This window comes from Salmo salar, chromosome 15 (assembly GCF_965601325.2).
Source record: "Salmo salar chromosome 15, fSalSal1, whole genome shotgun sequence".
Lineage (NCBI taxonomy): Eukaryota > Metazoa > Chordata > Actinopteri > Salmoniformes > Salmonidae > Salmo > Salmo salar.
This window is the reverse complement of record NC_138305.1, coordinates 113790683-113815803: the sequence shown is the minus strand read 5'-3', so window position 1 is coordinate 113815803 and position 25121 is coordinate 113790683. Positions and strand designations below refer to the sequence as shown.

General features: G+C 50.6%; 1 protein-coding gene across 2 annotated transcripts; it reads right to left on the bottom strand.

The window, feature by feature from the left end:
• Positions 1 to 1113: 1113 nt before the first annotated feature.
• Positions 1114 to 24933, bottom strand: ube2t (ubiquitin-conjugating enzyme E2T (putative)). 2 transcript variants are annotated; one of them, XM_045695204.1, is made up of 7 exons: positions 24797 to 24933; positions 24478 to 24599; positions 24071 to 24140; positions 19900 to 20005; positions 19350 to 19448; positions 4712 to 4795; positions 1114 to 1556 (listed from the first exon to the last, which is right to left on the bottom strand). In XM_045695204.1, the coding sequence occupies exons 2-7, from the start codon at positions 24584 to 24586 to the stop codon at positions 1446 to 1448; spliced, it is 579 nt and encodes a 192-aa protein (XP_045551160.1). In that variant the 5' UTR covers positions 24587 to 24599; positions 24797 to 24933; the 3' UTR covers positions 1114 to 1445.
• Between the last annotated feature and the right edge of the window lie 188 nt (positions 24934 to 25121).

Sequence of the window (25121 nt, the reverse complement as noted above, 5' to 3'; positions counted from 1 at the left end):
AATGTCCAGGGGTCCTGGACTGGTTGGTTATACAGTACCAGAACCTTATTCAATGTCCAGGGGTCCTGGACTGGTTGGTTATACAGTACCAGAACCTTATTCAATGTCCAGGAGTGGTTGGATAGACGGGTCAGTACCAGAACCTTATTCAATGTCCAGGGGTTCTGGACTGGTTGGATAGACGGGTCAGTACCAGAACCTTATTCAATGTCCAGGGGTCCTGGAGTGGTTGGTTATACAGTACCAGAACCTTATTCAATGTCCAGGGGTCCTGGACTGGTTGGATAGACGGGTCAGTACCAGAACCTTATTCAATGTCCAGGGGTCCTGGAGTGGTTGGTTATACAGTACCAGAACCTTATTCAATGTCCAGGGGTCCTGGACTGGTTGGATAGACGGGTCAGTACCAGAACCTTATTCAATGTCCAGGGGTCCTGGACTGGTTGGATAGACGGGTCAGTACCAGTGAAAAGTTTGGATACACCTACTCATTGGAAGGTTTTTCTTGAATGTAGTTTGTGTGATAGAGAGGCATCTAGGTCAGATAGCAACAATGACCAGACGCTGCCATGTGGGGAATCCCAGGCGACACGTTTCGTCTTGTTAAAGTATTGTTTTGAGGTGTTTGAACTGACCTCAAGTTGATGCTAATATGGCTAAAATTCACTAGCTAACTAACTAACTGTAACAATATATTTGAGACAAGTGCTCCTTCTACACGTTTTCAATAAACATTGGAGGCGAAATATAGTTTCCGTGCTGTCCGTCTAAAGCCAACCCTATCGGGTTTTATCCCATAGTTCCACAAGCATCGGTATCGCTGCTAAACAACCAACCCTTTTATAAACCCCATGTCCCCCTTCGTTAAAGCATAATACATATGAAATATAACATGTCGTTTGTTGTTCTTTTGGATGTACATAATATACTTACTATTGTTTGTATGTTAACAAAAAAAAAGTTTTGGTTGAATTAAAACATGTTAAAAGTTTTGGTTGAAATAAAAATAGTTTTATACGACTGGTCTTTGTTTTTAACTTCTGTGCTTTACAAATTCCCCTCCCCCTCCCCAAAAAGGGTGACCAATGTAAAATATCTAAAAATGTAACTCAGTTTGCTTCAAAACATATTTTAATAATTAGAGTAAGCAGCATAACATTTCAACAACAGTTATTTTTCCAAAGGTCTAATTAAGTCACATATTGGACTTGGGTTCCGTACAAGTAGGTCGACCCGTCTTAACAAGTATGCTTTCACTTTCAGAACTACAAGTGTGTGTGGGATGAATACTGTAAATTAAGAGACACTGCCTAAACATTGCTATGAATGAATCGCAGCCTTAGGTCCGTACATAACTATATAAAAAAGGGAAAATCTCAAAACACAAAGTGTGAAGTAATTACTGTTACCAACACAAAGGGGACAGAGCACGAAAACGAGATGTGCTACTGGCACGTTCTCTTGGGATGTTCCTCGGTCTTGTCCCGAGCTTCTCTCTTGAGGGCCGACGGCTGGACCCGAGCTTCTACACTGTCCACGGTCTCCACCACACCACCCTACACACACACACAATTAACTGTTGAAGGCAAGCATCTTCAAATGAAATAATGAAGTAATTCAGGAGATATTTGATCATTGAACAGCATATCCAACTACCCTTAATAAAACAGCCTGGTATTTTTCTAGAATGAATCCATGTTCACTGAATAGAAGATACCTAAACATTCCTACACTGACAGGGAGTTACAGCGCCACCTAGTGGCGAGAAGACACATCTAATCTTATTGGTCACCTATTCAGCAGATGCCATTGGTCACCTATTCATTCAGCAGATGCTATTGGTCCCCTATTCAGCAGATGCTATTGGTCACCTATTCAACAGATGCTATTGGTCACCTATTCATTCAGCAGATGCTATTGGTCCCCTATTCAGCAGATGCTATTGGTCACCTATTTAACAGATGCTATTGGTCACCTATTCAGCAGATGCCATTGGTCCCCTATTGAGCAGATGCCATTGGTCCCCTATTGAGCAGATGCCATTGGTCACCTATTGAGCAGATGCCATTGGTCACCTATTGAGCAGATGCCATTGGTCACCTATTGAGCAGATGCCATTGGTCACCTATTGAGCAGATGCCATTGGTCACCTATTTAACAGATGTTATTGGTCACATGCAGATGTTATTGCAGGTGTAGTGAAATGCTTGTGTTCCTAGTTCCAACAGTGCAGTAATATTTAACAATTCACAACAATACACACAAACCTCAAAGTAAAATAATGGAATATTAGGATGAGCAATGTCTGAGTGGCATTGACTAAAATACAGTAGAATAAAATACAGTTTATGCATATGAGACGAGTTTATCAGTATGTAAACAATAATGGAACACTGGTCACTTTACTATAGTGATCAGTGATTCCATGTCTATGTTCACAGGGCAGCAGCCTCTAAGGTGAAGGGTTGGTAGACGGCTAGTGATGGCTGTTTAACAGTCTGATGGTCTGGAGATAGACGCTGTTTAACAGTCTGATGGCCTGGAGATAGAAGCTGTTTATCAGTCTGATGGTCTGGAGATAGAAGCTGTTTATCAGTCTGATGGTCTGGAGATAGAAGTTGTTTAACAGTCTGATGGCCTGGAGATAGAAGCTGTTTATCAGTCTGATGGCCTGGAGATAGAAGCTGTTTATCAGTCTGATGGTCTGGAGATAGAAGCTGTTAACCAGTCTGATGGTCTGGAGATAGAAGCTGTTTAACAGTCTGATGGTCTGGAGATAGAAGCTGTTAACCAGTCTGATGGTCTGGAGATAGAAGCTGTTTAACAGTCTGATGGCCTGGAGATAGAAGCTGTTTATCAGTCTGATGGCCTGGAGATAGAAGCTGTTTTTCAGTCTCTCGGTTCCAGCGTTGATGCACCTGTACTGACCTCGCCTTCTGGATGGTAGCGGGGTGAACAGGCAGTGGCTCGGGTGGTTATTGTCCTTGATGATCTTTTTGGCCTTCCTGTGACATCGGGTGGTGTAGGTGTCCTGGAGGGCAGGTAGTTTGCCCCCGGTGATGCGTTGTGCAGACCTCACTACCCTCTGGAGAGCCTTAAGGTTATGGGCGGAGCAGCTGCCGTACCAGGCGGTGATACAGCCTGACAGGGGGCTATACTCAGCCTTGTCTTAGGACGGTAAGTTGGTGGTTGGAGACATCCCTCTAGTGGTGTGGGGGCTGTGCTTTGGCAAAGTGGGTGGGGTTATATCCTGCCTGGTTGGCCCTGTCCGGGGGTATCATCGGATGGGGCCACAGTGTCTTCTGATCCCTCCAGTCTCAGCCTCCAGTATTTATGCTGCAGTAGTTTATGTGTTGGGGGGCTAGGGGCAGTCTGTTACATCTGGAGTATTTCTCTTGTCTTATCCGGTGTCCTGTGTGAATTTAAATATGCTCTCTCTAATTCTCTCTTTCTCTCTTTCTGTCTTTCTCTCGGAGGACCTGAGCCCTAGGACCATGCCTCAGGACTACCTGGCATGATGACTCCTTGCTGTCCCCAGTCCACCTGGCCATGCTGCTGCTCCAGTTTCAACTGTTCTGCCTGCGGCTATGGAACCCTGACCTGTTCACCGGACGTGCTTGTTGCACCCTCGACAACTACTATGATTATTATTATTTGACCATGCTGGTCATTTATGAACATTTTAACATTTTGACCATGTTCTGTTATAATATCCACCCTGCACAGCCAGAAGAGGACTGGCCACCCCTCATAGCCTGGTTCCTCTCTAGGTTTCTTCCTAGGTTTTTGGCCTTTCTAGGGAGTTTTTCCTAGGGAGTTTTTCCTAGCCACCGTGCTTCTTTCACATGCTTTGCTTGCTGTTTGGGGTTTTAGGCTGGGTTTCTGTACAGCACTTTGAGATATCAGCTGATGTAAGAAGGGCTATATAAATACATTTGATTTGATAGGATGCTATCGATTGTGCATCTGTAAAAGTTTGTGAGTGTTTTTGGTGACAAGCCACATTTTTTCAGCCTCCTGAGGTTTCAGAGGCGCTGCTGCGCCTTCCTCACCACGCTGTCTGTGTGGGTGGACCATTTCAGTTTGTCCGTGATGTGTACGCCGAGGAACTTAAAACTCTCCACCTTCTCCACTACTGTCCCATCGATGTGGATAGGGGGCTGCTCCCTCTGCTGTTTCCTGAAGTCCACGATCATCTCCTTTGTTTTATTGACATTGAGGTTATTTTCCTGCCACCACACTCCCAGGGCCCACCACCACTACATAACATTACAACATTGACGTGGAGTTACAGCCCCACCTTGTGGAGAGAAGACACCACTACATAACATTACTACATTGATATGGAGTTACAGCCCCACCTTGTGGAGAGAAGACACCACTACATATTACTACATAACATTACCACATTGACGTGGAGTTACAGCCCCACCTTGTGGAGAGAAGACACCACTACATAACATTACTACATTGATATGGAGTTACAGCCCCACCTTGTGGAGAGAAGACACCACTACATAACATTACTACATTGATATGGAGTTACAGCCCCACCTTGTGGAGAGAAGACACCACTACATATTACTACATAACATTACCACATTGACGTGGAGTTACAGCCCCACCTTGTGGAGAGAAGACACCACTACATATAGGTCACTCAGTGTGTCTACGGTCCACATATATATATATAACCACCTGTTAACATTACCTTGTTGTTCTGTACAGCATGTTTCTCTGTCCACCTCTTGGCCTTCTCCAGATATACCTGCTTGCTGTACTTCAACTCTGATGACTGGGAGAGAAACAGAACAACTCAGTGTGTGAGACAGATAACATACCCACTCACCCACTCACCGAGGGTGACTCAGGGGGAGTTGGGATACGGGAAAAAAACCCATTTCCAATTCACACATGTATTAATACACACGTGTACATGTGTGAAATAGGGCCAAAAGTATGATTAATTATGAATTATACTGAACAAAAAATATAAAAACGGAACATGCAACAATTTCAAAGATTTTACTGAGTTACAGTTCAAATAAGGAAATCAGTCAATTGAAATAAAATTCATTAGGACCTAATCTATGGATTTCACTTGACTGGGCAGGGGCTCAGTAACTGAAGGGCTGGGAGGGCATAGGCCCACCCACAGGGGAGTCAGAGACAGCCAAATCAGAATGAATTTTTCCCCCACAAAGGACATTATTCCAGACAGAAATAGTCCTCAGCGCCACCTCTGAAGATCCCGCATGTGAAGAAGCCGTATGTGGAGGGCTGACGTGGATACACGTGGTCTGAGGAGGTGAGGCCGGTCGGAAGTACTGCCAAAGACTCTATACCGACGACGGTGGTAGAGAAGTGACCATTAAATTCTACCTCAAAACTTCAGACATCTGTGGCATTATGTTGTGTGACAAAACGGCACATTATACATTTTTCTTAAAAAGAGGCCTTTATTGTCCCACAGCACAAGGTGCACCTGTGTAATCATCATACTGTTTAATCAGCTTCTTGATATGCCACACCTGGTCAGGTGGATATTTTCACTAACAGGGAGGGAAACAAAATGTACGCACAAAATTTAAGAGAAGAAAGCTTTTTGTGCGTCTGGAAACCAACTCTGCGGAGGGCTACAGGACCAACTCTGCGGAGGGCTACAGGACCAACTCTGCGGAGGGCTACAGGACCAACTCTGCGGAGGGCTACAGGACCAACTCTGCGGAGGGCTACAGGACCAACTCTGCGGAGGGCTACAGGACCAACTCTGCGGAGGGCTACAGGACCAACACCAACTCATTAATATGGAGTTGGTCCCCCCTTTGCTGCTATAACAGCCTCCACTCTTCTGGGAAGTCATTCATATGGAGTTGGTCCCCCCCTTTGCTGCTATAACAGCCTCCACTCTTCAGGGAAGTCATTAATATGGAGTTGGTCCCCCCCTTTGCTGCTATAACAGCCTCCACTCTTCTGGGAAGTCATTAATATGGAGTTGGTCCCCCCCTTTGCTGCTATAACAGCCTCCACTCTTCAGGGAAGTCATTAATATGGAGTTGGTCCCCCCTTTGCTGCTATAACAGCCTCCACTCTTCTGGGAAGTCATTAATATGGAGTTGGTCCCCCTTTGCTGCTATAACAGCCTCCACTCTTCAGGGAAGTCATTAATATGGAGTTGGTCCCCCCCCTTTGCTGCTATAACAGCCTCCACTCTTCTGGGAAGTCATTAATATGGAGTTGGTCCCCCCTTTGCTGCTATAACAGCCTCCACTCTTCTGGGAAGTCATTAATATGGAGTTGGTCCCCCCTTTGCTGCTATAACAGCCTCCACTCTTCTGGGAAGTCATTAATATGGAGTTGGTTGCCCCCTTTGCTGCTATAACAGCCTCCACTCTTCTGGGAAGTCATTAATATGGAGTTGGTCCCCCCCTTTGCTGCTATAACAGCCTCCACTCTTCTGGGAAGTCATTAATATGGAGTTGGTCCCCCCCTTTGCTGCTATAACAGCCTCCACTCTTCTGGGAAGGCATTAATATGGAGTTGGTCCCCCCCTTTGCTGCTATAACAGCCTCCACTCTTCTGGCTTTTCACTAGGTTGAGGTCAGGGCTCTGTGCAGGCCAGTCAAGTTCTTCCACACCGATCTTGACAAACTATTTCTGTATGAACCTCGATTTGTGCACGGGGGCATTGTCATGCTGAAACAGGAATGGGCCCTCCCCAAACTGTTGCCACAAAGTTGAAAACACAGAATAGTCTGGATAGTGCTGTAGCATTAAGATTTCCCTTCACTGGAACTAAGGGGCCTGAACCATGAAAAACAGCCCCAGACCATTATTCCTCCTCCACCAAACTTTACAGTTGGCACTATTCTTTGGGGCAGGTAGCGTTCTCCTGGCATCCGCCAAACCCAGATTCGTCCATCGGACTGCCAGATGGTGAAGCGTGAGTCATCACTCCAGAGAACACGTTTCCACTGCTCCAGAGTCCAATGGCGGCGAGCTTTACACCACTCCAGTCGACGCTTGGCGTTGCGCATGGTGATCTTAGTCTTGTGTGTGGCTGCTCGGCCATGGAAACCCATTTCATGAACCTCCCGACGAACAGTTGATGTTGCTTTCAGAGGCAGTTTGGAACTCGGTAGTGAGTGATGCAACTGAGGATGCGCTTCAGCACTCGGCGGTCCCATTCTGTGAGCTTGCGTGGCCTACCACTTCGCGGCTGAGCCGTTGTTGCTCCTAGACGTTTCCACTTCACAATAGCAGCACTTACAGTTGACCAGGAAGCTCTAGCAGGGCAGAAATGTGATGAACTGACTTGTTGGAAAGGTGGCATCCTATGACGGGTGCCACGTTGAAAGTCACTGAGCTCTTCAGTACGGGCCATTCTACTGCCAATGTTTGTCTATGGAGATTGCATGGCTGTGTTGCTCGAGCCAAATTGACACACCTTTTCAGGGGCGTAACTGGTCAGTACATTGTGAAGCAGGGTGGTAAGCAACAACAACAAAAAACAACTAGTTTGAGTGGTTGTGTACGGACAGGGAAGGGACCAACTAGTTTGATTGGTTGTGTACGGACAGCGAAGGAGCGAAGGGACTACCTAGTTTGAGTGGTTGTGTACGGACAGCGAAGGGACCAACTAGTTTGAGTGGTTGTGTACGGACAGCGAAGGAGCGAAGGGACTACCTAGTTTGAGTGGTTGTGTACGGACAGCGAAGGGACCAACTAGTTTGAGTGGTTGTGTACGGACAGCGAAGGGACCAACTAGTTTGAGTGGTTGTGTACGGACAGCGAAGGGACCAACTAGTTTGAGTGGTTGTGTACGGACAGCGAAGGGACCAACTAGTTTGAGTGGTTGTGTACGGACAGCGAAGGGACCAACTAGTTTGAGTGGTTGTGTACGGACAGCGAAGGAGCGAAGGGACCAACTAGTTTGAGTGGTTGTGTACGGACAGCGAAGGAGCGAAGGGACCAACTAGTTTGAGTGGTTGTGTACGGACAGCGAAGGGACCAACTAGTTTGAGTGGTTGTGTACGGACAGCGAAGGAGCGAAGGGACCAACTAGTTTGAGTGGTTGTGTACGGACAGCGAAGGAGGGAAGGGACCAACTAGTTTGAGTGGTTGTGTACGGACAGCGAAGGAGGGAAGGGACCAACTAGTTTGAGTGGTTGTGTACGGACAGCGAAGGAGCGAAGGGACCAACTAGTTTGAGTGGTGGTGTACGGACAGCGAAGGGACCAACTAGTTTGAGTGGTGGTGTACGGACAGAGAAGGAGCGAAGGGACCAACTAGTTTGAGTGGTTGTGTACGGACAGCGAAGGGACCAACTAGTTTGAGTGGTTGTACGGACAGCGAAGGAGCGAAGGGACCAACTAGTTTGAGTGGTTGTGTACGGACAGCGAAGGGACCAACTAGTTTGAGTGGTTGTACGGACAGCGAAGGAGCGAAGGGACCAACTAGTTTGAGTGGTTGTACGGACAGGGACAGCGAAGGAGCGAAGGGACCAACTAGTTTGAGTGGTTGTGTACGGACAGCGAAGGCGCGAAGGGACCAACTAGTTTGAGTGGTTGTGTACGGACAGCGAAGGAGCGAAGGGACCAACTAGTTTGAGTGGTTGTGTACGGACAGGGAAGGGACCAACTAGTTTGATTGGTTGTGTACGGACAGCGAAGGAGCGAAGGGACTACCTAGTTTGAGTGGTTGTGTACGGACAGCGAAGGGACCAACTAGTTTGAGTGGTTGTGTACGGACAGCGAAGGAGCGAAGGGACTACCTAGTTTGAGTGGTTGTGTACGGACAGCGAAGGGACCAACTAGTTTGAGTGGTTGTGTACGGACAGCGAAGGGACCAACTAGTTTGAGTGGTTGTGTACGGACAGCGAAGGGACCAACTAGTTTGAGTGGTTGTGTACGGACAGCGAAGGGACCAACTAGTTTGAGTGGTTGTGTACGGACAGCGAAGGGACCAACTAGTTTGAGTGGTTGTGTACGGACAGCGAAGGAGCGAAGGGACCAACTAGTTTGAGTGGTTGTGTACGGACAGCGAAGGAGCGAAGGGACCAACTAGTTTGAGTGGTTGTGTACGGACAGCGAAGGGACCAACTAGTTTGAGTGGTTGTGTACGGACAGCGAAGGAGCGAAGGGACCAACTAGTTTGAGTGGTTGTGTACGGACAGCGAAGGAGGGAAGGGACCAACTAGTTTGAGTGGTTGTGTACGGACAGCGAAGGAGGGAAGGGACCAACTAGTTTGAGTGGTTGTGTACGGACAGCGAAGGAGCGAAGGGACCAACTAGTTTGAGTGGTGGTGTACGGACAGAGAAGGAGCGAAGGGACCAACTAGTTTGAGTGGTTGTGTACGGACAGCGAAGGAGCGAAGGGACTACCTAGTTTGAGTGGTTGTGTACGGACAGCGAAGGGACCAACTAGTTTGAGTGGTTGTGTACGGACAGCGAAGGGACCAACTAGTTTGAGTGGTTGTGTACGGACAGCGAAGGGACCAACTAGTTTGAGTGGTTGTGTACGGACAGCGAAGGGACCAACTAGTTTGAGTGGTTGTGTACGGACAGCGAAGGGACCAACTAGTTTGAGTGGTTGTGTACGGACAGCGAAGGAGCGAAGGGACCAACTAGTTTGAGTGGTTGTGTACGGACAGCGAAGGAGCGAAGGGACCAACTAGTTTGAGTGGTTGTGTACGGACAGCGAAGGGACCAACTAGTTTGAGTGGTTGTGTACGGACAGCGAAGGAGCGAAGGGACCAACTAGTTTGAGTGGTTGTGTACGGACAGCGAAGGAGGGAAGGGACCAACTAGTTTGAGTGGTTGTGTACGGACAGCGAAGGAGGGAAGGGACCAACTAGTTTGAGTGGTTGTGTACGGACAGCGAAGGAGCGAAGGGACCAACTAGTTTGAGTGGTGGTGTACGGACAGCGAAGGGACCAACTAGTTTGAGTGGTGGTGTACGGACAGAGAAGGAGCGAAGGGACCAACTAGTTTGAGTGGTTGTGTACGGACAGCGAAGGGACCAACTAGTTTGAGTGGTTGTACGGACAGCGAAGGAGCGAAGGGACCAACTAGTTTGAGTGGTTGTGTACGGACAGCGAAGGGACCAACTAGTTTGAGTGGTTGTACGGACAGCGAAGGAGCGAAGGGACCAACTAGTTTGAGTGGTTGTACGGACAGGGACAGCGAAGGAGCGAAGGGACCAACTAGTTTGAGTGGTTGTGTACGGACAGCGAAGGCGCGAAGGGACCAACTAGTTTGAGTGGTTGTGTACGGACAGCGAAGGAGCGAAGGGACCAACTAGTTTGAGTGGTTGTGTACGGACAGGGAAGGGACCAACTAGTTTGATTGGTTGTGTACGGACAGCGAAGGAGCGAAGGGACTACCTAGTTTGAGTGGTTGTGTACGGACAGCGAAGGGACCAACTAGTTTGAGTGGTTGTGTACGGACAGCGAAGGAGCGAAGGGACTACCTAGTTTGAGTGGTTGTGTACGGACAGCGAAGGGACCAACTAGTTTGAGTGGTTGTGTACGGACAGCGAAGGGACCAACTAGTTTGAGTGGTTGTGTACGGACAGCGAAGGGACCAACTAGTTTGAGTGGTTGTGTACGGACAGCGAAGGGACCAACTAGTTTGAGTGGTTGTGTACGGACAGCGAAGGGACCAACTAGTTTGAGTGGTTGTGTACGGACAGCGAAGGAGCGAAGGGACCAACTAGTTTGAGTGGTTGTGTACGGACAGCGAAGGAGCGAAGGGACCAACTAGTTTGAGTGGTTGTGTACGGACAGCGAAGGGACCAACTAGTTTGAGTGGTTGTGTACGGACAGCGAAGGAGCGAAGGGACCAACTAGTTTGAGTGGTTGTGTACGGACAGCGAAGGAGGGAAGGGACCAACTAGTTTGAGTGGTTGTGTACGGACAGCGAAGGAGGGAAGGGACCAACTAGTTTGAGTGGTTGTGTACGGACAGCGAAGGAGCGAAGGGACCAACTAGTTTGAGTGGTGGTGTACGGACAGAGAAGGAGCGAAGGGACCAACTAGTTTGAGTGGTTGTGTACGGACAGCGAAGGGACCAACTAGTTTGAGTGGTTGTACGGACAGCGAAGGAGCGAAGGGACCAACTAGTTTGAGTGGTTGTACGGACAGGGACAGCGAAGGCGCGAAGGGACCAACTAGTTTGAGTGGTTGTGTACGGACAGCGAAGGCGCGAAGGGACCAACTAGTTTGAGTGGTTGTGTACGGACAGCGAAGGAGCGAAGGGACCAACTAGTTTGAGTGGTTGTGTACGGACAGCGAAGGAGCGAAGGGACCAACTAGTTTGAGTGGTTGTGTACGGACAGCGAAGGAGCGAAGGGACCAACTAGTTTGAGTGGTTGTGTACGGACAGCGAAGGAGCGAAGGGACCAACTAGTTTGAGTGGTTGTGTACGGACAGCGAAGGAGCGAAGGGACCAACTAGTTTGAGTGGTTGTGTACGGACAGCGAAGGAGCGAAGGGACCAACTAGTTTGAGTGGTTGTGTACGGACAGCGAAGGAGCGAAGGGACCAACTAGTTTGAGTGGTTGTGTACGGACAGCGAAGGAGCGAAGGGACCAACTAGTTTGAGTGGTTGTGTACGGACAGCGAAGGAGCGAAGGGACCAACTAGTTTGAGTGGTTGTGTACGGACAGCGAAGGAGCGAAGGGACCAACTAGTTTGAGTGGTTGTGTACGGACAGCGAAGGAGCGAAGGGACCAACTAGTTTGAGTGGTTGTGTACGGACAGCGAAGGAGCGAAGGGACCAACTAGTTTGAGTGGTTGTGTACGGACAGCGAAGGAGCGAAGGGACCAACTAGTTTGAGTGGTTGTGTACGGACAGCGAAGGAGCGAAGGGACCAACTAGTTTGAGTGGTTGTGTACGGACAGCGAAGGAGCGAAGGGACCAACTAGTTTGAGTGGTTGTGTACGGACAGCGAAGGAGCGAAGGGACCAACTAGTTTGAGTGGTTGTGTACGGACAGCGAAGGAGCGAAGGGACCAACTAGTTTGAGTGGTTGTGTACGGACAGCGAAGGAGCGAAGGGACCAACTAGTTTGAGTGGTTGTGTACGGACAGCGAAGGAGCGAAGGGACCAACTAGTTTGAGTGGTTGTGTACGGACAGCGAAGGAGCGAAGGGACCAACTAGTTTGAGTGGTTGTGTACGGACAGCGAAGGAGCGAAGGGACCAACTAGTTTGAGTGGTTGTGTACGGACAGCGAAGGAGCGAAGGGACCAACTAGTTTGAGTGGTTGTGTACGGACAGCGAAGGAGCGAAGGGACCAACTAGTTTGAGTGGTTGTGTACGGACAGCGAAGGAGCGAAGGGACCAACTAGTTTGAGTGGTTGTGTACGGACAGCGAAGGAGCGAAGGGACCAACTAGTTTGAGTGGTTGTGTACGGACAGCGAAGGAGCGAAGGGACCAACTAGTTTGAGTGGTTGTACGGACAGCGAAGGAGCGAAGGGACCAACTAGTTTGAGTGGTTGTGTACGGACAGCGAAGGAGCGAAGGGACCAACTAGTTTGAGTGGTTGTGTACGGACAGCGAAGGAGCGAAGGGACCAACTAGTTTGAGTGGTTGTGTACGGACAGCGAAGGAGCGAAGGAACCAACTAGTTTGAGTGGTGGTGTACGGACAGCGAAGGGACCAACTAGTTTGAGTGGTTGTGTACGGACAGAGAAGGAGCGAAGGGACCAACTAGTTTGAGTGGTTGTACGGACAGGGAAGGAGCGAAGGGACCAACTAGTTTGAGTGGTTGTGTACGGACAGCGAAGGAGCGAAGGGACCAACTAGTTTGAGTGGTTGTGTACGGACAGCGAAGGAGCGAAGGGACCAACTAGTTTGAGTGGTTGTGTACGGACAGCGAAGGAGCGAAGGGACCAACTAGTTTGAGTGGTTGTACGGACAGCGAAGGAGCGAAGGGACCAACTAGTTTGAGTGGTTGTGTACGGACAGCGAAGGAGCGAAGGAACCAACTAGTTTGAGTGGTGGTGTACGGACAGCGAAGGGACCAACTAGTTTGAGTGGTTGTGTACGGACAGAGAAGGAGCGAAGGGACCAACTAGTTTGAGTGGTTGTACGGACAGGGAAGGAGCGAAGGGACCAACTAGTTTGAGTGGTTGTGTACGGACAGCGAAGGGACCAACTAGTTTGAGTGGTTGTACGGACAGCGAAGGAGCGAAGGGACCAACTAGTTTGAGTGGTTGTGTACGGACAGCGAAGGGACCAACTAGTTTGAGTGGTTGTGTACGGACAGCGAAGGGACCAACTAGTTTGAGTGGTTGTGTACGGACAGAGAAGGAGAGAAGGGACCAACTAGTTTGAGTGGTTGTACGGACAGGGAAGGAGCGAAGGGACCAACTAGTTTGAGTGGTTGTGTACGGACAGCGAAGGGACCAACTAGTTTGAGTGGTTGTACGGACAGCGAAGGGACCAACTAGTTTGAGTGGTTGTACGGACAGGGACAGCGAAGGGACCAACTAGTTTGAGTGGTTGTGTACGGACAGCGAAGGGACCAACTAGTTTGAGTGGTTGTACGGACAGCGAAGTAGCGAAGGGATCAACTAGTTTGAGTGGTTGTACACGGACAGCGAAGGAGCGAAGGGACCAACTAGTTTGAGTGGTTGTGTACACGGACAGCGAAGGAGCGAAGGGACCAACTAGTTTGAGTGGTTGTGTACACGGACAGCGAAGGAGCGAAGGGACCAACTAGTTTGAGTGGTTGTGTACGGACAGCGAAGGGACCAACTAGTTTGAGTGGTTGTGTACGGACAGAGAAGGAGAGAAGGGACCAACTAGTTTGAGTGGTTGTACGGACAGGGAAGGAGCGAAGGGACCAACTAGTTTGAGTGGTTGTGTACGGAGAGCGAAGGGACCAACTAGTTTGAGTGGTTGTACGGACAGGGACAGCGAAGGAGCGAAGGGACCAACTAGTTTGAGTGGTTGTGTACGGACAGCGAAGGGACCAACTAGTTTGAGTGGTTGTACGGACAGCGAAGTAGCGAAGGGATCAACTAGTTTGAGTGGTTGTACACGGACAGCGAAGGAGCGAAGGGACCAACTAGTTTGAGTGGTTGTGTACACGGACAGCGAAGGAGCGAAGGGACCAACTAGTTTGAGTGGTTGTGTACACGGACAGCGAAGGAGCGAAGGGACCAACTAGTTTGAGTGGTTGTGTACGGACAGCGAAGGGACCAACTAGTTTGAGTGGTTGTGTACGGACAGCGAAGGGACCAACTAGTTTGAGTGGTTGTGTACGGACAGCGAAGGGACCAACTAGTTTGAGTGGTTGTGTACGGACAGCGAAGGGACCTACTAGTTTGAGTGGTTGTGTACGGACAGCGTAGGGACCAACTAGTTTGAGTGGTTGTGTACGGACAGCGAAGGGACCAACTAGTTTGAGTGGTTGTGTACGGACAGCGAAGGGACCAACTAGTTTGAGTGGTTGTGTACGGACAGCGAAGGGACCAACTAGTTTGAGTGGTTGTGTACGGACAGCGAAGGGACCAACTAGTTTGAGTGGTTGTGTACGGACAGCGAAGGGACCAACTAGTTTGAGTGGTTGTGTACGGACAGCGAAGGGACCAACTAGTTTGAGTGGTTGTGTACGGACAGCGAAGGGACCAACTAGTTTGAGTGGTTGTGTACGGACAGCGAAGGGACCAACTAGTTTGAGTGGTTGTGTACGGACAGCGAAGGGACCAACTAGTTTGAGTGGTTGTGTACGGACAGCGAAGGGACCAACTAGTTTGAGTGGTTGTGTACGGACAGCGAAGGGACCAACTAGTTTGAGTGGTTGTGTACGGACAGCGAAGGGACCAACTAGTTTGAGTGGTTGTGTACGGACAGCGAAGGGACCAACTAGTTTGAGTGGTTGTGTACGGACAGCGAAGGGACCAACTAGTTTGAGTGGTTGTGTACGGACAGCGAAGGGACCAACTAGTTTGAGTGGTTGTGTACGGACAGCGAAGGGACCAACTAGTTTGAGTGGTTGTGTACGGACAGCGAAGGGACCAACTAGTTTGAGTGGTTGTGTACGGAAAGCGAAGGGACCAACTAGTTTGAGTGGTTGTGTACGGACAGCGAAGGGACCAACTAGTTTGAGTGGTTGTGTACGGACAGCGAAGGGACCAACTAGTTTGAGTGGTTGTGTACGGACAGCGAAGGGACCAACTAGTTTGAGTGGTTGTGTACGGACAGCGAAGGGACCAACTAGTTTGAGTGGTTGTGTACGGACAGCGAAGGGACCAACTAGTTTGAGTGGTTGTGTACGGACAGCGAAGGGACCAACTAGTTTGAGTGGTTGTACGGACAGCGAAGGAGCGAAGGGACCAACTAGTTTGAGTGGTTGTACGGACAGGGACAGCAAAGGAGCGAAGGGACCAACTAGTTTGAGTGGTTGTGTACGGACAGCGAAGGAGCGAAGGGACCAACTAGTTTGAGTGGTTGTGTACGGACAGCGAAGTAGCGAAGGGATCAACTAGTTTGAGTGGTTGTACGGACAGCGAAGGAGCGAAGGGACCAACTAGTTTGAGTGGTTGTACGGACAGCGAAGGAGCGAAGGGACCAACTAGTTTGAGTGGTTGTACACGGACAGCGAAGGAGCGAAGGGACCAACTAGTTTGAGTGGTTGTGTACGGACAGCGAAGGAGCGAAGGGACCAACTAGTTTGAGTGGTTGTACGGACAGCGAAGGAGCGAAGGGACCAACTAGTTTGAGTGGTTGTACGGACAGCGAAGGAGCGAAGGGACCAACTAGTTTGAGTGGTTGTACGGACAGCGAAGGAGCGAAGGGACCAACTAGTTTGAGTGGTTGTACGGACAGCGAAGGAGCGAAGGGACCAACTAGTTTGAGTGGTTGTACGGACAGCGAAGGAGCGAAGGGACCAACTAGTTTGAGTGGTTGTACGGACAGCGAAGGAGCGAAGGGACCAACTAGTTTGAGTGGTTGTACGGACAGCGAAGGAGCGAAGGGACCAACTAGTTTGAGTGGTTGTACGGACAGCGAAGGAGCGAAGGGACCAACTAGTTTGAGTGGTTGTGTACGGACAGCGAAGGAGCGAAGGGACCAACTAGTTTGAGTGGTTGTGTACGGACAGCGAAGGAGCGAAGGGACCAACTAGTTTGAGTGGTTGTACACGGACAGCGAAGGAGCGAAGGGACCAACTAGTTTGAGTGGTTGTACACGGACAGCGAAGGAGCGAAGGGACCAACTAGTTTGAGTGGTTGTACACGGACAGCGAAGGAGCGAAGGGACCAACTAGTTTGAGTGGTTGTACGGACAGCGAAGGAGCGAAGGGACCAACTAGTTTGAGTGGTTGTGTACGGACAGCGAAGGAGCGAAGGGACCAACTAGTTTGAGTGGTTGTACGGACAGCGAAGGAGCGAAGGGACCAACTAGTTTGAGTGGTTGTACGGACAGCGAAGGAGCGAAGGGACCAACTAGTTTGAGTGGTTGTGTACGGACAGCGAAGGAGCGAAGGGACCAACTAGTTTGAGTGGTTGTGTACGGACAGCGAAGGAGCGAAGGGACCAACTAGTTTGAGTGGTTGTGTACGGACAGCGAAGGGACCAACTAGTTTGAGTGGTTGTGTACGGACAGCGAAGGGACCAACTAGTTTGAGTGGTTGTGTACGGACAGCGAAGGGACCAACTAGTTTGAGTGGTTGTGTACGGACAGCGAAGGGACCAACTAGTTTGAGTGGTTGTGTACGGACAGCGAAGGGACCAACTAGTTTGAGTGGTTGTGTACGGACAGCGAAGGAGCGAAGGGACCAACTAGTTTGAGTGGTTGTGTACGGACAGCGAAGGGACCAACTAGTTTGAGTGGTTGTGTACGGACAGCGAAGGGACCAACTAGTTTGAGTGGTTGTGTACGGACAGCGAAGGGACCAACTAGTTTGAGTGGTTGTGTACGGACAGCGAAGGAGCGAAGGGACCAACTAGTTTGAGTGGTTGTGTACGGACAGCGAAGGAGCGAAGGGACCAACTAGTTTGAGTGGTTGTGTACGGACAGGGACAGCGAAGGAGCGAAGGGACCAACTAGTTTGAGTGGTTGTACGGACAGCGAAGGAGCGAAGGGACCAACTAGTTTGAGTGGTTGTGTACGGACAGCGAAGGGACCAACTAGTTTGAGTGGTTGTGTACGGACAGCGAAGGGACCAACTAGTTTGAGTGGTTGTGTACGGACAGCGAAGAAGCGAAGGGACCAACTAGTTTGAGTGGTTGTGTACGGACAGAGAAGGAGCGAAGGGACCAACTAGTTTGAGTGGTTGTACGGACAGCGAAGGGACCAACTAGTTTGAGTGGTTTTGTACGGACAGCGAAGGAGCGAAGTGACCAACTAGTTTGAGTGGTTGTACGGACAGCGAAGGAGCGAAGGGACCAACTAGTTTGAGTGGTTGTGTACGGACAGCGAAGGAGCGAAGGGACCAACTAGTTTGAGTGGTTGTGTACGGACAGCGAAGGAGCGAAGGGACCAACTAGTTTGAGTGGTTGTGTACGGACAGCGAAGGAGCGAAGGGACCAACTAGTTTGAGTGGTTGTGTACGGACAGGCGAAGGGACCAACTAGTTTGAGTGGTTGTACGGACAGCGAAGGAGCGAAGGGACCAACTAGTTTGAGTGGTTGTGTACGGACAGGCGAAGGGACCAACTAGTTTGAGTGGTTGTGTACGGACAGCGAAGGGACCAACTAGTTTGAGTGGTTGTGTACGGACAGCGAAGGGACCAACTAGTTTGAGTGGTTGTGTACGGACAGCGAAGGGACCAACTAGTTTGAGTGGTTGTGTACGGACAGCGAAGGGACCAACTAGTTTGAGTGGTTGTGTACGGACAGCGAAGGGACCAACTAGTTTGAGTGGTTGTGTACGGACAGCGAAGGGACCAACTAGTTTGAGTGGTTGTGTACGGACAGCGAAGGGACCAACTAGTTTGAGTGGTTGTACGGACAGCGAAGGGACCAACTAGTTTGAGTGGTTGTACGGACAGCGAAGGGACCAACTAGTTTGAGTGGTTGTACGGACAGCGAAGGGACCAACTAGTTTGAGTGGTTGTGTACGGACAGGGACAGTGAAGGGACCAACTAGTTTGAGTGGTTGTGTACGGACAGGGAAGGAGCGAAGGGACCAACTAGTTTGAGTGGTTGTACGGACAGGGACAGCGAAGGAGCGAAGGGACCAACTAGTTTGAGTGGTTGTGTACGGACAGCGAAGGAGCGAAGGGACCAACTAGTTTGAGTGGTTGTGTACGGACAGCGAAGGAGCGAAGGGACCAACTAGTTTGAGTGGTTGTACGGACAGGGACAGCGAAGGGACCAACTAGTTTGAGTGGTTGTGTACGGACAGCGAAGGAGCGAAGGGACCAACTAGTTTGAGTGGTTGTACGGACAGCGAAGGAGCGAAGGGACCAACTAGTTTGAGTGGTTGTGTACGGACAGGGAAGGGACCAACTAGTTTGAGTGGTTGTACGGACAGCGAAGGGACCAACTAGTTTGAGTGGTTGTACGGACAGCGAAGGGACCAACTAGTTTGAGTGGTTGTGTACGGACAGCGAAGGGACCAACTAGTTTGAGTGGTTGTGTACGGACAGCGAAGGGACCAACTAGTTTGAGTGGTTGTGTACGGACAGGGAAGGGACCAACTAGTTTGAGTGGTTGTGTACGGACAGCGAAGGAGCGAAGGGACCAACTAGTTTGAGTGGTTGTGTACGGACAGGGAAGGGACCAACTAGTTTGAGTGGTTGTGTACGGACAGGGAAGGGACCAACTAGTTTGAGTGGTTGTACGGACAGCGAAGGAGCGACGGGACCAACTAGTTTGAGTGGTTGTGTACGGACAGCGAAGGGACCAACTAGTTTGAGTGGTTGTGTACGGACAGGGACAGCGAAGGGACCAACTAGTTGGAGTGGTTGTACGGACAGCGTAGGAGCGAAGGGACCAACTAGTTTGAGTGGTTGTACGGACAGCGAAGGAGCGAAGGGACCAACTAGTTTGAGTGGTTGTACGGACAGCGAAGGAGCGAAGGGACCAACTCGTTTGAGTGGTTGTACGGACAGCGAAGGAGCGAAGGGACCAACTAGTTTGAGTGGTTGTACGGACAGCGTAGGGACCAACTAGTTTGAGTGGTTGTGCGGACAGGGAAGGGACCAACTAGTTTGAGTGGTTGTACGGACAGCGAAGGAGCGAAGGGACCAACTAGTTTGAGTGGTTGTACGGACAGGGACAGCGAAGGAGCGAAGGGACCAACTAGTTTGAGTGGTTGTACGGACAGCGTAGGGACCAACTAGTTTGAGTGGTTGTGCGGACAGGGACAGGGTAGGAGCGAAGGGACCATAACTCACTATGTCAGCCATGAGTGGGTCGTCAAGGTTGGGTTCAGCCATCAGCAGCTGTATGGAGGTGAGCACTGTGGAGATGTTCAGGGAAGGTTTCCACGCGCCCTGCACACACACACACACAGTGGAGGTCGACTGTCCATGTTGCATCTTGGGTGGGAGTGTATGTGTGTTACCATGGGTGGTAGTTTGAGTGTGTGTGTGTTACCATGGGTGTTGGTTTGAGTGTGTGAGTGAGTGTGTGTGTGAGTGAGTGTGAGTGTGTGTGTGTTACCATGGGTGGTAGTTTGAGTGTGTGTGTGTGGGTGTTACCATGGGTGTGTGTGTGTGTGTGTGTGTGTGTGTGTGTGTTACCATGGGTGTTGGTTTGAGTGTGTGTGTGTGTGTGTGTGTGAGTGTGTGTGTGTGTTACCATGGGTGTTGGTTTGAGTGTGTGTGTGTGTGTGTGTGTGTGTGTGTGTGTGTGTGTGTGTGTGTGTTACCATGGGTGTTGGTTTGAGTGTGTGTGTGTGTGTGTGTGTGTGTGTGTGTGTGTGTGAGTGTGAGTGTGTGTTACCATGGGTGGTAGTTTGAGGGCGTCGTGGCAGATGCGACCATTGTTGTCTATGTTGGGGTGGTAGATGGGGGTCAGGAACCTCATCTTAGGGGGCTCAAAGGGATACCTGGAGGGTTAGGAGAGAACTCAGGGGGCTCAAAGGGATACCTGGAGGGTTAGGAGAGAACTTAGGGGGGGGGTTCAAAGGGATACCTGGAGGGTTAGGAGAGAACTCAGGGGGCTCAAAGGGATACCTGGAGGGTTAGGAGAGAACTCAGGGGGCTCAAAGGGATACCTGGAGGGTTAGGAGAGAACTCAGGGGGCTCAAAGGGATACCTGGAGGGTTAGGAGAGAACTTAGGGGGGGGGTCAAAGGGAAACCTGGAGGGTTAGGAGAGAACTTAGGGGGGGGGGGTCAAAGGGAAACCTGGAGGGTTAGGAGAGAACTTAGGGGGGGGGGTCAAAGGGATACCTGGAGGGTTAGGAGAGAACTCAGGGGGCTCAAAGGGATACCTGGAGGGTTAGGAGAGAACTCAGGGGGCTCAAAGGGATACCTGGAGGGTTAGGAGAGAACTCAGGGGGGGGTCAAAGGGATACCTGGAGGGTTAGGAGAGAACTCAGGGGGGGGGGTCAAAGGGATACCTGGAGGGTTAGGAGAGAACTCAGGGGGGGGGGTCAAAGGGATACCTGGAGGGTTAGGAGAGAACTTAGGGGGGGGTTCAAAGGGATACCTGGAGGGTTAGGAGAGAACTCAGGGGGCTCAAAGGGATACCTGGAGGGTTAGGAGAGAACTCAGGGGGCTCAAAGGGATACCTGGAGGGTTAGGAGAGAACTCAGGGGGCTCAAAGGGATACCTGGAGGGTTAGGAGAGAACTTAGGGGGGGGGGTCAAAGGGATACCTGGAGGGTTAGGAGAGAACTTAGGGGGGGGGGGTCAAAGGGAAACCTGGAGGGTTAGGAGAGAACTTAGGGGGGGGGGTCAAAGGGATACCTGGAGGGTTAGGAGAGAACTCAGGGGGCTCAAAGGGATACCTGGAGGGTTAGGAGAGAACTCAGGGGGCTCAAAGGGATACCTGGAGGGTTAGGAGAGAACTCAGGGGGGGGTCAAAGGGATACCTGGAGGGTTAGGAGAGAACTCAGGGGGGGGGTCAAAGGGATACCTGGAGGGTTAGGAGAGAACTTAGGGGGGGTCAAAGGGATACCTGGAGGGTTAGGAGAGAACTCAGGGGGGGGTCAAAGGGATACCTGGAGGGTTAGGAGAGAACTCAGGGGGCTCAAAGGGATACCTGGAGGGTTAGGAGAGAACTCAGGGGGGGGTCAAAGGGATACCTGGAGGGTTAGGAGAGAACTCAGGGGGCTCAAAGGGATACCTGGAGGGTTAGGAGAGAACTCAGGGGGGGGTCAAAGGGATACCTGGAGGATTAGGAGAGAACTCAGGGGGGGTCAAAGGGATACCTGGAGGGTTAGGAGAGAACTTAGGGGGGGTTAAAGGGATACCTGGAGGGTTAAGAGAGAACTTAGGGGGGGGGTCAAAGGGATACCTGGAGGGTTAGGAGAGAACTCAGGGGGCTCAAAGGGATACCTGGAGGGTTAGGAGAGAACTTAGGGGGGGGGGGTCAAAGGGAAACCTGGAGGGTTAGGAGAGAACTTAGGGGGGGGGGTCAAAGGGAAACCTGGAGGGTTAGGAGAGAACTTAGGGGGGGTTAAAGGGATACCTGGAGGGTTAAGAGAGAACTTAGGGGGGGGGTCAAAGGGATACCTGGAGGGTTAGGAGAGAACTCAGGGGGCTCAAAGGGATACCTGGAGGGTTAGGAGAGAACTTAGGGGGGGGGGGGGGGTCAAAGGGATACCTGGAGGGTTAGGAGAGAACTTAGGGGGGCTCAAAGGGATACCTGGAGGGTTAGGAGAGAACTCAGGGGGCTCAAAGGGATACCTGGAGGGTTAGGAGAGAACTCAGGGGGCTCAAAGGGATACCTGGAGGGTTAGGAGAGAACTTAGGGGGGGTCAAAGGGATACCTGGAGGGTTAGGAGAGAACTTAGGGGGGGGTCAAAGGGATACCTGGAGGGTTAGGAGAGAACTCAGGGGGCTCAAAGGGATACCTGGAGGGTTAGGAGAGAACTTAGGGGGGGCTCAAAGGGATACCTGGAGGGTTAGGAGAGAACTTAGGGGGGGGTCAAAGGGATACCTGGAGGGTTAGGAGAGAACTCAGGGGGCTCAAAGGGATACCTGGAGGGTTAGGAGAGAACTCAGGGGGCTCAAAGGGATACCTGGAGGGTTAGGAGAGAACTTAGGGGGGGGGGGTCAAAGGGATACCTGGAGGGTTAGGAGAGAACTCAGGGGGCTCAAAGGGATACCTGGAGGGTTAGGAGAGAACTCAGGGGGCTCAAAGGGATACCTGGAGGGTTAGGAGAGAACTTAGGGGGGGGGGGTCAAAGGGAAACCTGGAGGGTTAGGAGAGAACTTAGGGGGGGGGGTCAAAGGGAAACCTGGAGGGTTAGGAGAGAACTTAGGGGGGGGGTCAAAGGGATACCTGGAGGGTTAGGAGAGAACTCAGGGGGCTCAAAGGGATACCTGGAGGGTTAGGAGAGAACTCAGGGGGCTCAAAGGGATACCTGGAGGGTTAGGAGAGAACTCAGGGGGGGGTCAAAGGGATACCTGGAGGGTTAGGAGAGAACTCAGGGGGGGGGTCAAAGGGATACCTGGAGGGTTAGGAGAGAACTTAGGGGGGGTCAAAGGGATACCTGGAGGGTTAGGAGAGAACTCAGGGGGGGGTCAAAGGGATACCTGGAGGGTTAGGAGAGAACTCAGGGGGCTCAAAGGGATACCTGGAGGGTTAGGAGAGAACTCAGGGGGGGGTCAAAGGGATACCTGGAGGGTTAGGAGAGAACTCAGGGGGCTCAAAGGGATACCTGGAGGGTTAGGAGAGAACTCAGGGGGGGGTCAAAGGGATACCTGGAGGATTAGGAGAGAACTCAGGGGGGGTCAAAGGGATACCTGGAGGGTTAGGAGAGAACTTAGGGGGGGTTAAAGGGATACCTGGAGGGTTAAGAGAGAACTTAGGGGGGGGGTCAAAGGGATACCTGGAGGGTTAGGAGAGAACTCAGGGGGCTCAAAGGGATACCTGGAGGGTTAGGAGAGAACTTAGGGGGGGGGGGTCAAAGGGAAACCTGGAGGGTTAGGAGAGAACTTAGGGGGGGGGGTCAAAGGGAAACCTGGAGGGTTAGGAGAGAACTTAGGGGGGGGGTCAAAGGGATACCTGGAGGGTTAGGAGAGAACTCAGGGGGCTCAAAGGGATACCTGGAGGGTTAGGAGAGAACTCAGGGGGCTCAAAGGGATACCTGGAGGGTTAGGAGAGAACTTAGGGGGGGGGGGGGTCAAAGGGATACCTGGAGGGTTAGGAGAGAACTTAGGGGGGCTCAAAGGGATACCTGGAGGGTTAGGAGAGAACTCAGGGGGCTCAAAGGGATACCTGGAGGGTTAGGAGAGAACTCAGGGGGCTCAAAGGGATACCTGGAGGGTTAGGAGAGAACTTAGGGGGGGTCAAAGGGATACCTGGAGGGTTAGGAGAGAACTCAGGGGGGGGTCAAAGGGATACCTGGAGGGTTAGGAGAGAACTTAGGGGGGGTTAAAGGGATACCTGGAGGGTTAAGAGAGAACTTGGGGGGGGTCAAAGGGATACCTGGAGGGTTAGGAGAGAACTTGGGGGGGGGGGGGGTCAAAGGGATACCTGGAGGGTTAGGAGAGAACTCAGGGGGCTCAAAGGTTACCTGGAGGGTTAGGAGAGAACTCAGGGGGCTCAAAGGGATACCTGGAGGGTTAGGAGAGAACTCAGGGGGCTCAAAGGGATACCTGGAGGGTTAGGAGAGAACTCAGGGGGGGGGGGGGTCAAAGGGATACCTGGAGGGTTAGGAGAGAACACAGAGGGGGGGTCAAAGGGATACCTGGAGGGTTAGGAGAGAACTTAGGGGGGGTTAAAGGGATACCTGGAGGGTTAAGAGAGAACTCAGGGGGCTCAAAGGGATACCTGGAGGGTTAGGAGAGAACTCAGGGGGCTCAAAGGGATACCTGGAGGGTTAGGAGAGAATCATCACAATCACTGTACCTAAAACATGTACTAGACCTGTATCTACTCCGAGGTTTGAATGTGTGTGTGTGTGTGTGTGTGTGTGTGTGATGTCCGAGTCACATCATACCTGTCGGGAACTACGATCTCCAGTGAGAAGACTCCTCCTTCAAACGGAGTCTCAGCTCCCCCCACTATTTCTACACAGGACGAGAGACAGTAACAACATAGACGTTTATATTTATATAAAACCACATCACTGATCACTACTATAATCTGTTTATAATATACAGTATATATATATTATTGATCAACACCAATAGGCTATCGATAGGCAGATGCATGAAAACAGTTCCTTCAACACATATACCAGTACCCACCGAGGCTACATAAGCTACGATTGACTGATCGATAAGTAGATAGATAGATATAGATTGACTGATCGATAAGTAGACAGACCAGACAGACAGACAAGACAGACAAGACAGGATTCATTGATTGATTGGTAGATCGATAAGTTGATAGATTGGTACTCACGGGCCCGGAGCTCGTCCATCTTCCCCTCGGTCTGCCAGCAAGTGATCCCCGGTGAAGGCTCCATGCTAAGCAGCTGTAACTCGCGTTTCAGACGTGAGGTCCTCTGCATTATCTCTCTCTCTCTCTGAGGACACACGGTGAAAGACATGTTTAACTAGTTAACTAACTCGTTACTTAGCTACAGACCAACCTTAGCTAGCTAGATAACGTTTAACGTTACAGTAGCTAGTTAGAAGCTTTGTGTCAACTAACGTTACTTACCTTAACAATGATGCTGGACACTTGTTGGGTATATTATTATCGATACATTTGGGCTTACCTGGACAAAATAGTAGTTCTATTTTCGCTTGAAATACACCTGTAGGCGAGAGAAAGATGTAGCTAGCTAGGTAGTTTCTGAAGGGGCGTTTGACAGAATGTTTAGATTTTCCCTCCTTATACTTCACCGGAAATCCGTTTTTTGGTGAAGTGCATTGTGGGTGTTGTAGTTCATTGGCAGACTGTAGAAAACGTATCTGATACAATTGTAGGCTACCTACCAGAGCTTCATGCAAATTATAGAAACATTTGACACTAAGTCAATATACATATGTTCAGATTTATTTAAAAAATAAAACAGACAAAGTTGCTTAGGTTTATTATAT

What these genes read in the sequence shown, in the direction of transcription:
- ube2t (XM_045695204.1), bottom strand. Translation starts at nt 24,586, where the DNA reads ATGCAGAGGACCTCACGTCTGAAACGCGAGTTACAGCTGCTTAGCATG. An exon ending in GATGGACGAGCTCCGGGCCC is followed by an intron (nt 24,141 to 24,477) that starts GTGAGTACCAAT and finishes CGTCCTGTGTAG; the next exon opens with AAATAGTGGGGGGAGCTGAG. An exon ending in GAGATCGTAGTTCCCGACAG is followed by an intron (nt 20,006 to 24,070) that starts GTATGATGTGAC and finishes CTAACCCTCCAG; the next exon opens with GTATCCCTTTGAGCCCCCTA.